At 35.7% G+C, this 14,497-nt stretch overlaps 1 protein-coding gene across 1 annotated transcript; it reads left to right on the top strand.

The window, feature by feature from the left end:
* Window positions 1–1,142: 1,142 nt before the first annotated feature.
* On the top strand, window positions 1,143–11,632 carry LOC135684959 (TM2 domain-containing protein 3). The gene is made up of 5 exons (XM_065200677.2): window positions 1,143–1,522; window positions 2,223–2,315; window positions 2,753–2,819; window positions 8,266–8,341; window positions 9,168–11,632. Exons 1-5 carry the CDS (start codon window positions 1,259–1,261, stop codon window positions 9,334–9,336), a joined length of 669 nt encoding a protein of 222 aa, XP_065056749.2. The 5' UTR covers window positions 1,143–1,258; the 3' UTR covers window positions 9,337–11,632.
* The last annotated feature ends 2,865 nt before the right edge of the window (window positions 11,633–14,497 follow it).

A 14,497-nucleotide genomic window follows, 5' to 3' on the forward strand; every position in this document is an offset into this window, starting at 1 on the left:
AAGTTCTAAACTCAGTCTTATACATTTGGCGGTGCTACCAGCTGACTGTTATATGATGTGATGTTCATATGAAGTTCCACTTGGCGGCTTTTTAAAGTAAGTTATTGTCACCAGGAATGTTTTAACCACTTTCACTAGTTTAAAATTTTCAGATAATTCCAATATTTGAAAAGGTAAATGCTTGAAAATTATCTTTAATCGTAGATATTCACGATTCTCTAAGAGTAAGACGTTAGGATATTTGATTACATGAGAATATATTTTTCCTTAACCATATATTTTTGATAAATAGAAGTGTATGTTTTTAATGGAACATTTGCATTTTGTTAAAGCCGGAGCAGCCATCAACCCTTCAAAGAGTGATGGATCAATCTTCTGTATTTGAGAAGATTTACACATGACAAGATGATCAGGTATGATGCTCTAATGAAAACATGGATCGAAGTTGCCACCAGAGAATAAAAAGTGATGAAATTCTTTTCAATGAAATTCGAGGGGCATGTCATTTGGATAAATACAGTGCAGTGTGAAAAGTCACTGTCAAAAGCGATCTTTTGTGTCGAAGGGGTGAATGGCCTTATGCAGAATTGATAGGTCATTTTAAGTTTCAGGATCAAATTAGGTTATAGATATCTGCAGCACTGGATGGTAGACGAATGCCTTCCTCCAACGCTTTCAGCCAACAGAGAAAATGGGGAAAAATGTTCCCTTATAAAATGCAACAGCACAAGGACCACGGAAGCAGGGGCTAACTAAAGGGGCTTAGCCCCAGATTGATTCTTTCCAAATTGTACTTAAATCCATACAAAAAATTGTCTTGTTCTTGGTCTTTAGCATGTTTAGCCACCCAAACTTTTTAGACCCACCAGTTCGTAATATGTTCTGCAGTCTTTGCAACGACCAACACAATAGGTAAATTTTTACTGCCCTTTTTACAGTTTTTCCTCTTGCCCTTCGCTTGCACAGGTATTATAAGGTATAAGGTTTGAAAAATTTTTCCAGGATATGTTATTACTTGTGCAAGAATTTAAATGATTAAATTCAGGGACTCCGGCGAGGGGGACCGGGGGCATGTTCCCAAATAATAAGTGATTACCCTCTAAAGTACAAAAGCAAAAGATGAATTGAACGCAAAAGATGACATCGTCACCTGGGGGGCCATGGTTTGATCCCCCTTTGAACTGTCTGGGGTTGCGTAGCACTTCTGTGGAGGATGTAGCCCCTTTCCCGTGCAGATTTAGTTGAAAACACAGTGAAAATGGCGGGTCTATCTCAATTTCATTTCAAGGGACTGCTTGTTTTCATTATTTGTCCGTACATCGTAAGACCAACTACTACTCCATTAGGAAGCACGCAGTCAACTTTGGGGACCACGGTTTCCAGTCAAATATGCGAGAATGACCCTTCAGCCAATTGTTACAGCTTGCCACAAAGTTGTGCAAACTGCACTTTTAATTCGTCTTGTGTGTACGGAGACGAAACAACAATAAACTGCACAGCGATGTTATCTGTTGATTGCAAGGTAGCAACTTTTTCATTGATTTGGGATGATTTTATGTAACCATCCAAGCTTTAAAGAGAATTACGTAAGTCAAAAGTGGTGATCTTCCAACTCCCCCAAGCGTTTCCTTTTGTGATCTCAATGAAGTCAATGCATCATACTGTGCAGCTGTCGTAATTTACAGTCAAGTTGGGCCCAGAAAATTTCAAATGTTCATTTTGCAGTCATTTTGAATGCAGAGAGACACCCAAACTTTTGCATGTTGTTATGAGTTTTGCTTGTAATGACAAAGACTTATGGATTATGTTCCACTGATAAATTGAAAAATTATTTATGTTTTTATGATTTTATGTCATTATAACTTTCAACACTCGCCAATAGGTCTAGCTATTTGTCCTTCTTCAACTCAGCTTTCCCCTGTACTCAGACTTTTAGTTAACATTCAAATTTGTGGACAATGAATGTTTCAGAGAAACCGTGTGCAGAATTTGTAGCAAAGGCATTTAAAGAGATGTTGTATTCTTTGTCTTTCTGGTAATCAGAATTCAGAAGTTTAGATGGTTGAATATTCATGGGGAACATGACCAGATAAACAATGCCAGTTCCCTTGAATATCAAACTTAACAGTCTGGCACTGTTTATTCTAGAAATTAATAACCAGTCAAATCCAGTTTTCCTTAAGCAAACTGTCCTAAGAATGGTTTCACTGATTGTTTTACAGGGAGAGAGAAGCTATGCAAAGAATGTTACTTGTCAATATTGCTATCAATTACCAAAAGAGATGTATGTTTGCCATGCAACTAAGACATGCAAGGTACATACATTTTAATGATAATTCAGTTTGTTTGCTCTTTGGCTAATAAAATTGTTAACAAATATACCTGGGCATTCTTCTTATTGTAAATAGATTATTTACTCATTTATCTAAATGAGTAATCATTTAGATAATCAAGTGCGGCACATATCCATTGTTAATCAAGAAAATTCAGATTTTCATTCTAAAAGTATTTTTCTCTATTCTAAAGAAGTTTTACAACCAAAAAACTAGAAAAAGAGCCTCTATCCACCATGTTTTTTCACTGGTTTGCCCAACCTGAGCAATTGGAACTAGCTATCGAAGAATAGATTACCATCATGGCATTGTGAACTGCAAAATGGTCTGTTCAAATATGCTGCATATCCTATTTCTTGTTTTGGATATCTTATGTGAAGATTCTTTTAATTTCTCAAGCTGACAAATGTTTTCTTCAGGTGCCAACTAGTCCACAGCAAAGGATGGTAGTATATTGTACTGTAAAAGATAATGTCTACTGTATGGGTAAGTATTACTAAATTACTGAATTTATTCATATTTCTTTATCTTTTCTAAGTATTTTTTCTAGCACTGTGTCATGGAAATTCAAGATATTTAGGGAGAGCATGGAAGTTTTTATAAGCAATTACAGATTTGCTGTTATTTTGTTTCTTGCTTGCAATGCTTTTGGCTATTCCACCGCAGTTCCGACAAGCATCATTATGAAGGTTTATAATCACAAGGTCATGATGAAATCAGCCACTTTATCAATGGTGTGCAATTGAGTAGAAAAATTTTGTAGAAAGGCCCTCTGCTTGAAATTTACCCACATGCTACTCTTTTTCTGATCTAATTCACCAAAGCATTACAATTTTCAAAATTTTGAGAAATCACTAAAGGAAGCAAAGTAAATCTTTTTTATGTAATTTTAAAGCCAATGGTAAGCTGCCAAATAGAAAAATGATTATTCAGATAATGATGTACTACCTGTGCCAGTTGTCGAAAGAAACTGTTGTTTAAGGCTCCTTACCAAGTCTTCTACTGATCCTATGTGTGTAACAGTATTTTCAGCTCTGCATAGCTCCCCCATCTCAGCAGGATATGCTAACAATGTATCAATTGCACAATGGAAAGAACATTAGACTCCGGTTATAGTTACACCAAAATTTACTTGAAAATTTGTGTCAATAGGCGGGGTGTTACTGTAAACTGATTAATATTGTATAGTTTTGTGAATTTGATATCAAGTTTCATGTGACTGTAACCGATAGTGTGACTTAAAGTGGAGTGACTGTAACACAATTTCACCCTTCAACTGAATCAAATTTAAGCAAATAGACAGTTTCATTTCTTAGTAGAAGTGTAAACAGTACAAAATCATACAATACAAAGAAGGGCAAAGAATATTTTAAGCCTGAATGTTTGAGCCGGTTGTTTTTGAAACTACATTTAGATGATCCGGTTGTTTTTTCAAAGTGTCATTTGTCAGTTAGTAATAAATAGCGCTGCATAGCTCCTTCGGACGACAATTAAAAAATTAGTCTCAGCAAAAGATGTATGAAGTTTTTTAGATGTCTATTTGAGGATAAAAATTTTAAGATTACGCAATTTTCTCATGAAAACGAGTCTTTTGGCTCCCTTAACAGACCATAATTCATTTTTAAGCATTCATGCGCAAGAAATATGCTTAATTAACTTAAAGACTTTAACATTTTTCCATTTAAACCGTTTTTTTAATTGATTACTTTCATAAACACAAAAACGAGACTTCAAACATGAAAAAAGGCTGATGGCCTCCACCCCAAAATTCCCGTATAACATCGATTTTCGAAATCAGCACCCTCGAATTGACCAAAAGCACTTCGTCCCATAAATTTGGCCTTCGAAACACCGTTCCCTTATTCTCCGCCTGGTCTATTACGAAAGCAAAGGATAAACAAGAAAAGAGAAAGAGCTTAACTGGGACCTAAGTGGAGAGAACGGTCCATTTTCCCTTTGACAAAACCGTTAAACAAGGTAAAGCTTTCTCAGAAAAACAATCTGGAAATAAGGCGGTATTTGGGTGTGGTCTTTTACTTTGTTTTGTTGTTATTGGCCATCTTCCCTACAGTTATGGACCTTGTGATCGCCCTGTTTCCTGACCACTGATTGGGACTAATCAGTTGATAATTTGCTCCGTTTCGTACGCACTGCATAAATGGCTACTCATCCCCTGCATGCTTGGCCTACTACAATTCGCTAGTAAGAGATACAATATCAACAATCTTGTTCTTGTTTCCTTGATAGTAATTTATTGTGTTTGATTATCTTGAGCATGATACGAACCACAAATTTTTGGGCTGGCTTTTTCTTCCTCACTGGTCAGTTTCAATGCCTCTTCGCGGATGCCTGCTTCTTTGATTTTTTTTAATCCATGACTTGGAATAGGTTGTGTAGACAGAAGGAGTTCGTTTTCACCTTAGGACTCCATTGGTAACATTTCCAATAGGCAAGCGGCACTGATTGGGTAACCTCAACAGTCATGTTTTCGCGTTTCTGATTGGCCAATTTCGATCCATAATTGGATATATACACTTACGTGACAAAAGTATTAGGACGATTGCTTCAAAGCAAAAATGGTTAGCCCTTTGCTTAAAGAACAACATAGAAAATCGGTGGAACATAACGAGATTGCTGGTTAAGATTTTCAATTGAAGTTTTACCCAATTGTAAAAATAAACATATTTAATAAACTGTAAAGGAATAAACTTTTTAGAGAAGTACAATTTGCTTTACTTTATATTTTACCGGATGCCCTCCAAGAATCTAGGCAGCCGCCATTTGCACAGGAACTCACTGAAATAATTTTCCAACGAAATATCTTCGGATACAGGAGGGAATCTCAAAAAAATACTTAAAGAGTTTATTTTTCGTCTTAGAAGATTTTATTTCTTGGATTCTAGTTGTTTTCAATCACATCAAGGCTTTGACTTTGACGGGGTTACTGAAAGACCATGATGTTATTATTTTTGAGAATTTTTGTCACAATTGCAGCATAGCTAGGTTTATTGTCTTGCTTAAAAATAAATGGTCTTTGCAAAGAATCATTACTTGTTTCTGTACTTGCCTGGGGACCTTCCAGAAATAATTGGACAAAATATTCATCATTTATTGACTTCGCACACAACGCCAGCTTGCAGACGCCATTAGGCCTAACCAATAGTCAGCCTGCCACACTCCATTCTTTTAATTTTAGTCGGCATTGTTAACTTATTGTTTTTGTAAATAACATGTGTTGTAGACTTGCTGCATCCAAACTTTCTTGCAGTTTTAGTGAACAAATGACTCGCTAGACCCAATCATTTTATTGCTTCTCATTCTCTTTCTGGTCGCTTTTTCGTTTCGGCATTGAAACTAAAACATTAATATTTTCCATTTCTCCCTGACATTATGTTACTTTCTGTTGTATTTTTACGCATTCGTTAGGGTAGCTTGCGGTAACCGAAGAGCCAGATCCTCCTTTAACAATGCGATCGTTGGCAGAAATCAAACAGAGAAAAAGACAGAGTGCCAATCTATGATTAACATAAGTACTTATCTCTAAAAACTGTAAAACTTGAGTGAGCAATTAGCTAGCAACTTTTATAGTAATCTGTTTTGTGTCCCTCGACAATCCATTCTTCGTGTTAACACCACTATGTTCACATGTCTCGGTTAATCAAAACATGTTCACGAAGAAATACTTGTATACCTTCGTAACACTTTCCTATCATAGAAAGGTAGGAAATAAATTGAATTTGTTAGGAATCGCGTTTTTGCTGACACCTTTTCTAGAATCCCGCCAAAACAGTAGGATTTGTCCAATCAATGTTAGAATGCTAGTTTTTGAGCCGCCATTTTGTTATTCACCGTCTTAATACTTTTGTCACGTAAGCGTATATTTCCTATCGTAGAGTTTTGGTCTATGGTCTGACGTTTTATACTCTGAAGAGTGTCAGACGAAAAGCTTTAGTTTACTCAAATGTTTGCTTTTTTCAAAGCCATTCATAATGAAATACCTTTAACAGTGCAAATCAGTCAAATGTGTTAAAAATTGGCTGAGACATGGCCACATGGGCACAGGCTCTTTCCCAAACAAAACTCTGTAATTTGATCTTGTTTCATAACTTTATGAACCAGGCCATAATAACAGTAATCCGTTTGCAAACTTGAAGTCTTTCATTGGCCATATCTCGCCCTATTTTTAACAAAATTAACCTTTATTGCATATTGAGAACTCTTGACGACGTCACACTTCGGTACTCTATTTATAAAAAATTTCCGCTTGTGATTATAAGGAAGCAAAAAGGCCTTCGAGAATAAGAAAAAATAGAAGAAGTGGAGGTGGTAATATAAAAGTCTTTCTGTTTTTCCCCATTTCTTCTCATTCCTTCCCACTCCCTTTCTTGTACGATGTATGAACGATATTTCTCTTCCGATTAACGAGCAAATTCTCAGCACGTCCGTTACCCTAAATTTACTTGGGGGTTTCAGATAAAAATTTCAGTATTTCCTTTGCTTCTCTGCTAAGATCGGACTTGCTAGTTTTGATCAGAAATTCTCTAGTTATATCTGTCTGACTAAACTTTACTCCTTTTCTAGAGGGATACTAAATTCAAAAGTTTTAAAGTGTCTCCCACTCCAGGAAGTAAATTCAGCACTGCTAGAGGAGGTGGCTGCATTCCGTGTGCATGTTCAGAGGGTTTTTTCTTCTCAAAATATGAGTTTCTTAGGGATAGCTGAAGATCGGAATGACGTAGCTTGTACGCGGAACAGGAATAGTAACTTACTTGCTGCGTGATTTTGACCCGCAGCTAAGTTTGAATCACCTCTATGGTTTAAATTTAGCCAGCATTCATTGTACCTGTTTATGCTTGTGCAAGGATAATTGAATCGCTAAATTCTTTCTAATTTTAAATTTAGATAAATGCGCCACAGGTGATGTTGCCAATCTAACGATTACGTAATACTTTCAAAGAAGCTATCTTAGAGGCGAATGATAAGTTAAAGGAGAATGGAAAACATTGAGTGGTATATGTATCACAGTCATCGTGTTTAGTAATCAAATGATTACTTAATACTTTCCAAGAAGCTATCAAAGATGCTATCTTAAAGGCGAATGATAAGTTAAAGGAGAATGGAAAACATTGAGTGGTATATGTATCACAGTCATCGTGTTTAGTAATCAAATGATTACTTAATGATGTCAGTGAAGATCAATTGTGCTTAACAATATATAGTCGTATGTAACAAGAATGGATTGCCAGTTATTCTTCTCTGTCCCCTTCAAATTAAATTCAAAGTGCAGCCTGTTATATTTTTGTTTTATATTCCTATGGTCCAAATTGAATTTCTCATAATCGCCATTCAGTTGTAAACGTTATGATTTATGCAAGTAAATGATTTTAAACCATCAGAGTTTTAAAGAAAATTTTTCATAAATACGAAATTATTCTTGATAGATATTTTTTAAATCTGCGGTAGATTTTGTAAGTAAAAGCTTTCTAAGTCAAAATTTAATTTAAGACAAAAACCTCACCTAAAAGGCTGGCACCATTTTGAAGCCTAAAAACTAATTGACGTGTAATTTTTTGACGGAGAATTGACAAAAAACAAGTAAGGAATACGCCAAACTCTAGAGCATCTTGATTTTTCCTTTTTTAAAGCAAGTTTCCTTTTTCGTAGATTCCTGTGCATATTCCATATTTATGAACTTTATTTTCTTTTGCATATTTTTGACAAACTTTGACCACACATCTTCAAAGACGAACCTTTAAGCTGCTGAAATCCGACAAAAAAACCCAGATAAAGAGAATAATAACTTTAGTGTACCCATCACTTGACATCTACCTCTTAAAAAAGTCCTGGCTATCAAATGTTATCTTTACTCTATTCTTCATCCGGTAATTTAATTCTTAATTTATGATTTGTAAACAATCTTATTTGCTTGTAGGTAATCGACGTTTTCGAAAATCTGTGCCTTGCAATTGGTCGTCGGGATACAGATGGTCAACAGCAATGCTCCTAAGGTATCTTGTCTTATCAAGGGTAGCAAATGAAATTAACAAATTTCCAAAATCTATTTTTGTCGACCTCCACTATATTTAGAAACTGGGTCGAAATTAACTTAGAACTACAAACGAAACCAATTTCAGGATAAAGTCGTAGCGAAAATCTTATGACGTACAAATCCCCTCCCAAATATCTATTTTGGGGGTTGATAATATCATATATAAACAATAAGTTAATACTGGACATAGTGAATTCATTTCTATGATAGGGGCAGCGGCATCCTTGCTTGACGTCCTGCCCATACGTCATTGTAGACTGCCGATGCCGCCCTTTGTATTTTTTTCTATGGGAGACATTTTTCCTTTTAGGGTTGCATTGTATTTAGCTTTCTATTAGCTTGTATTGTTTTGGTCGCATAAAATCCCTTTAGTACTCGCAATTTTTTTTACCGGGACATGCTCTATTTTGGGTCGATTTCCAGCTCATAATTTCTGGTAATTGGCTAAATCGATCTCCGAGAGTATTCATATACGGCTTGACCCGTGTGCCGAGGGAAGGGACTGAGCCCCTATGTATTCGTCGATTGATAATGGAATCTATCTACCTTGATATTTTTTTAAGAGAATTTGTTGATAGGGCCCGCTTGTTCTTTTAATGGAACTACATTCCAGATCAGAACCTGATGAAATCGGTTTTGAAATTTGTGAATTTTCCTTGGTTAATTCTTCCTTGGTACGGAGTGCAAATATTTTCTAATGCGGCCAGTCCCATACATAAAGGCTGTTGAGTGCAACCCTCTTCCCTTCCAAGATAAAACTGAGGTTATTTCTAATCCCTTTGCAGTTTAAGTCTTGGTGGATTTGGTGTTGATAGGTTCTACCTGGGTCATTGGAAAGCTGGACTTGGAAAAGTTTTCAGTTTTGGTGGTTTAGGAGTTTGGACACTAGTTGACATAGTATTGATTGCAATAGGCTACGTCGGTCCAGCCGACGGATCGCTGTATATATTTTGAGTTATTTCATTCTCTCCATATTTCGAAATTTTGTGGCGTATTTCTCACGTGTAATTAGCTTTCATGCCTTTGTGTGTCTGGTCAAAGTAAAGCAGCTGTAAATATTATAGAGGTGCAGGTATGATGAAATAGTCTTCATAACTCGTTGATAATTTAGACTCTATTTCTTCATTGCAAATCAAAAACAGGTTGTTGTACAGTTGGTTGTCAACAAATGAATGACACCTTCAACAACGAACCTTCGCTAGGCGTTATGCATGAAAATTCTATTGATGTAAATCGAGTCTGTGTTTTGTAAAGCTGGGTTTTGTTTCACTTTCTTCATCTTCCACCTTTGAATAAATGTTGCTTCATCCATGGCTGCGATTTCCCTTACCGTAAGCACCATTTCCGCGTGCAGTCAGTCAATCGAACAAGAGACGTAAACAAAACTCCCTCGTAGCGGGTTTGCTATTTGTGGTATCTCTTAGCCCAGCCTGTGTTCTATTCTAGTTTCAAACTGAATACGATAAAGTACCAGCGTAAAAAGAGGAAGATATTTTATTGTTCTTGGGCTATATTCATTTTGTCAGATAATAATTGACGTCTGCTATCCAGATAGATCATGTAATTCAATTCTGTTGTTCAATGTCTGTGCGGCAATTGTCTTTTCAATAGAAGCACCATACATTGTGTTTTCTGACGTTAAACATTAGGCCGTCAACGAATTTAAGTTAAGCAAGGCGTGATGCCTTTACGCCCCCTTTTGTCCTGAGTCCTCGAAGATACGTCACAATGATAGCCAACTGCTACGTCACACGGCTTTTCGTAGGATAGCAAATTAGAAGCGACTTTAAAAGTAGAAGTCACAATTTGTGTTTCATACTTTTCTTTTAACATCGTGGTGGTGTGAGACCAATAGGCCCGAGCAATGAGTGCTGATGAAAATTTGCGAAACCAAGCTAGGCCATTTACTTCACATAGAACACAGTTTTGCCAAAAAGCAGACCACACTCCTGGGATTGACAGCGATATTTTGACGATTTCACTTCAAATGGAAAGCAGAGCAATAGACAGAAAAAGTCACTGCATGCAAGGTATCAACGTGGCTACAACTCATGGACTTCATTTAAGCGAACTGCGGAGTTTTGCGTTTGACACTGAGGCAGAATTGAACGCTGGTGTAACCAATGTGTTTTCAAATGCCACACCCACTAAGGCGACAAGTTGTTCTGCAATAGGAAGTGTTTCATTGAGGCGAAATGATTTGTCAAGGTCATTGCCAACTTTTGCTGCATCAAATAGCGAGTATAATGGATTTCCATCAGAAGTAGATCCATACGAACAGAGTACTTTCAGTGATTTAGGAGACCCTGCAAGGCAAACCTTTAATCGTAGCATTTCAAACTGCCCAAGCCGAGGATCCAGCTCAGAATTTAGTGACCTTGAAGTCGACAAGGATTTCAAAAGTCCAACTTTGACATTTGAGAAAGAGCGTGCATCTTTGCTTGCAGAGTTTGCTTTCAGTGAGCAAGTTCAAAGTGGGGGATGTTCGGACGAGAAGAAGGTTTTCAAAACAAAGGAAAAGAGCCGGCTTGCTGCCAGGCTGTGCAGAAGAAAGAAAAAGGAGTACATAAAATGTCTTGAAGAGAGAGTTAGATCACTTGAGGAGCAAAACAACACTCTCATGGCTAATTTGAAGTCATTGACTCAAAAATATGGTAATTCACTTTACTTTCCCTAATATTTTTGTTACTGCCATTATGAAGAAAGGTGGTAGATTTTCTTTGTAGTAATTCTTTTCCATGTAAATAACTTATGTGCAGGCCACATAGTTGTAAATATTCAGTGACATATTTATTGTCATACGATGCACATTGAGCATATTGTAAAATGATCAGAAAATATTTCAGGTCGAGATAAACTAATCGAAAATTTCAGTTAAGCTTGTAAAGTCAATTTTGTTGGTTCAACCCCCTCTCCACTTCCTACGGAAAGTTTTTCTTGCGAAGAATTGGGGAAAAGCTTTCCTCGGTACTTTTTTTTGTACAAAGTCGTATTCATTTTGCACCATCAAGCTTCCTTTTTAAACGTAGTTTCTAAAAGTTTGTAATTATATTACGCAATTCAGGTGTTCATAGTTAATACTTCCTGTTGCTTTGCTATAGATATTACTGTGCTTGTTGCATAAAACGATTTTTGCTATGCAAATATGCTTTGGGGTATCTTTTGAAGTGTAAATATTTCTACATATAAATTCATACATTCTTTGGTTGTAATTATATTTGAAGTGTAATAATGATGACATGATTATGTATTCCCTGTTCCTTATTCTATTTTGTCTACATTACTATTCTTTTTCTTTTTTTTGCTCTTTCAATCAATAAAGCTTTTGCATACCTTGTCCATAATTTCAAAACATATAATTCGTCTCTACTTGTTCATATGTCATTTGCTGTTTTTGCAATGTACTAAGCTTTCTTTGAAAGACAATCAAGTCTTAATTGTGGTCTTAAGCTAACTTGACTTTATGTAGATCTTAAATTCATTTTTTATAGGTTTTTTCCTTGATTCATTTTTCAATTCGGTTCTCCATTTGTTTCAATTCAGTTTCTTCATCTTTCCATTTCATTTATCCGTTCAAAGTAAAACATGAAAACCACTACGATGCATGTTTAAAATCAGCATCTTTTTAGTTTGAGTTTTTGTCATATCATTTTTGTCACAAGCAACAATCTTTACAACGAGTAAGCAGACTATTTTGACAAACTTCTGAATTCATTTATTCTCAGAATCCTTTAATCTAAAATTTGGCCACTATCTAAAAAGTTAGGCCACTGCCATTTTTAAGAAGAGGATAAGCTTACGGTATGATAAGACTATAGCAACCATTTGTAAACCATTGATAACGTATTTTGCGAATTAATTTTGAGAAAGGGATGAGTGCGTTTAAGTTTTTGAGTGCACTCGCTTTTTATACCTTCTGCTGACAAATGTCTAAAGTTCTTCATATCCTCTTTAAACTCACTTCTGGAGAGCAAACAACAAAGAGATTGTTATTAATTAGGTATCATACACAGACCCATGATTAGTTTGATGGATTTTCAAAATATGTGCTCTTTCTATTACCATCATTCTACAGACAACTTTACAATCCTATGCTGGTTGTGTTTTGAGAGCTTTCAACTTGTTGTTGGGTTGAAATATGGAAGTTAGTTTACGCTGCTGAGAAACTGACAAAAGTTTCACTTTCATTTGCGTACCTTTCTCAAATTTATATCTGCCTTTTTCTTGTTGCCTTACAATTCATTTTACACTGTAAAAGCTGATCAGTTCATACCTTGATAAAGAACTAAGCTAAAAGCTTTCTATAAGACTTGGGCTCATAAACTGGCTTAGGAAGCCAGCTATAATTTTATAATAGAATCTCTGTTAGTTAAAACATCACCTCACTCAGAAAACGTTTCATAGGCGCAAGCAAATTTCGTCAAAGGCATTTAGGCTAAACTGGGAGATCTCCAGTCTTCGATGTTTTTGAAACAGTTTTGAAACAATTTAGCTTTTTAATTTTTGTATTTAATGCTCCCTTAAATATTGTATTAAAAGAAACATGCAAGTTTCTGGTATATCTTTGATTTAGAGGGTGCATTTTCAAGAACTGATAAGACAAGTTTTTGCTGGTATCTGGTGTTATGATGTGCCTTCGTTCAATTTCCATCCTTACCTCCGTACGTATTCATGTTCCTTATGCTATAAAATTGGCCAACCTGCCTCATCATGCTGTTTACCCAGGACAAGTGTTCTCTCTTGCCAAGTACTTCCGCTCGTAGATATCATAATGGGGCTCACCTACACCTTTTCATTACGCGATATAACCTTTCCAATAAAGATCTTTTTCTGCAAAAAGGCATTTGGTTATGTGTCCAGCTTTCTCTGTTCCGTGAAGCGTTTCCATAATTTCTATTGGCTTCATCGAAGCTTGGCATGCAAATGTATGCTATCTAACTTGATGAAAACTGAGACACGAATTTTTTGACATCAGTTCAGCTCAGCTCAGCTCATTTCATTTTAAATTTCCATTGCATACAAATGCCATTGGAATCATGATAACAGAAAACATCAAAACAAAATTATAGTAAGAAAATGCAAGCTGTCTGAATAACAAATTTTGTAAGGGAAATAGCATGCTGGGAATTTCTTAATGGGGGAGCAATCTAAAATAGGTAAAATTATCGAAGAGAAAGCACACCCTTGATTAAAAAAAATTTGGAGTTTGCGTGAAGAATAATTTAATATTCCATTTATTAAACATGCTCATATTTTAAGCATGACTGCTGATATTTGGTGGTTTTTTTGAAATGCTAGGGCTATTATTATTATCGATTTATTTTAAAGTTGGCTTTATAATTCAAATAGCTAAAATAACAGCTAATTAAGGTCAACTAGAACTAAAAGAAAATACATTATAATTTACAAAGAAAAACAATACCCGGAAATGACAAAATTAATTAATCTAAAAACCCTAAATCTTTGATAAAAACTTTACACAATCTGCAGGTGCATGAATCGCAATTCCACTGTTTTAGTTTTCTTTTAAATTCTTGAATTGTGCTACAGTCTTTCAAGAAACTTGGAAGTGAAGACCATAGAGTTAGTGCTGACAAATTTGAGCTCAAGTAAATGGCAGAAATTCATTGCTGTTAAAGTTTGCTTAATAACAGGCCATGTGCTGTACCTCGTTATAGACATCTTGCTTTCTTCTCTGTGTCTGATCATGACTATTAATTAGAGAGGTGGTTTTTACCGAAAATGTTCGGTTTAATCAAAAAACCACCTTCTTGATATGCCGACCAAATTAAGCTCTAAAGAAAAATATTACAGTTAGAAATAAGATATGCCTATTTGGTGAAAGATTGCTTCTTCTCAAAGCCAGCTCATATCGCTTAAAGTCCACTTTAAAGTATGAAGGTATTCGGATACTTTTCCCTTGTCTAATAGCAAGGTAAAATTCCCTTGATTGATGTAGCCTTGACATTTCACAGTGGAAGGAGTAAGTGTTTTAGTTCTAGAATACTGTTGCTGCTTTTGTCAAAAGGCTTTTAAAATTTACTCTGCACTTTCTGCTGGCTCTAGCCTTCTGATATTCCCATGCTTATTTTATTTAGTGTTTGAAGCCCATGTC

The sequence above is a fragment of the Rhopilema esculentum genome, unplaced genomic scaffold, assembly GCF_057945365.1.
Source record: "Rhopilema esculentum isolate cy_ngs unplaced genomic scaffold, ASM5794536v1 HiC_scaffold_34, whole genome shotgun sequence".
In the NCBI taxonomy this organism is placed as follows: Eukaryota; Metazoa; Cnidaria; class Scyphozoa; order Rhizostomeae; family Rhizostomatidae; genus Rhopilema; species Rhopilema esculentum.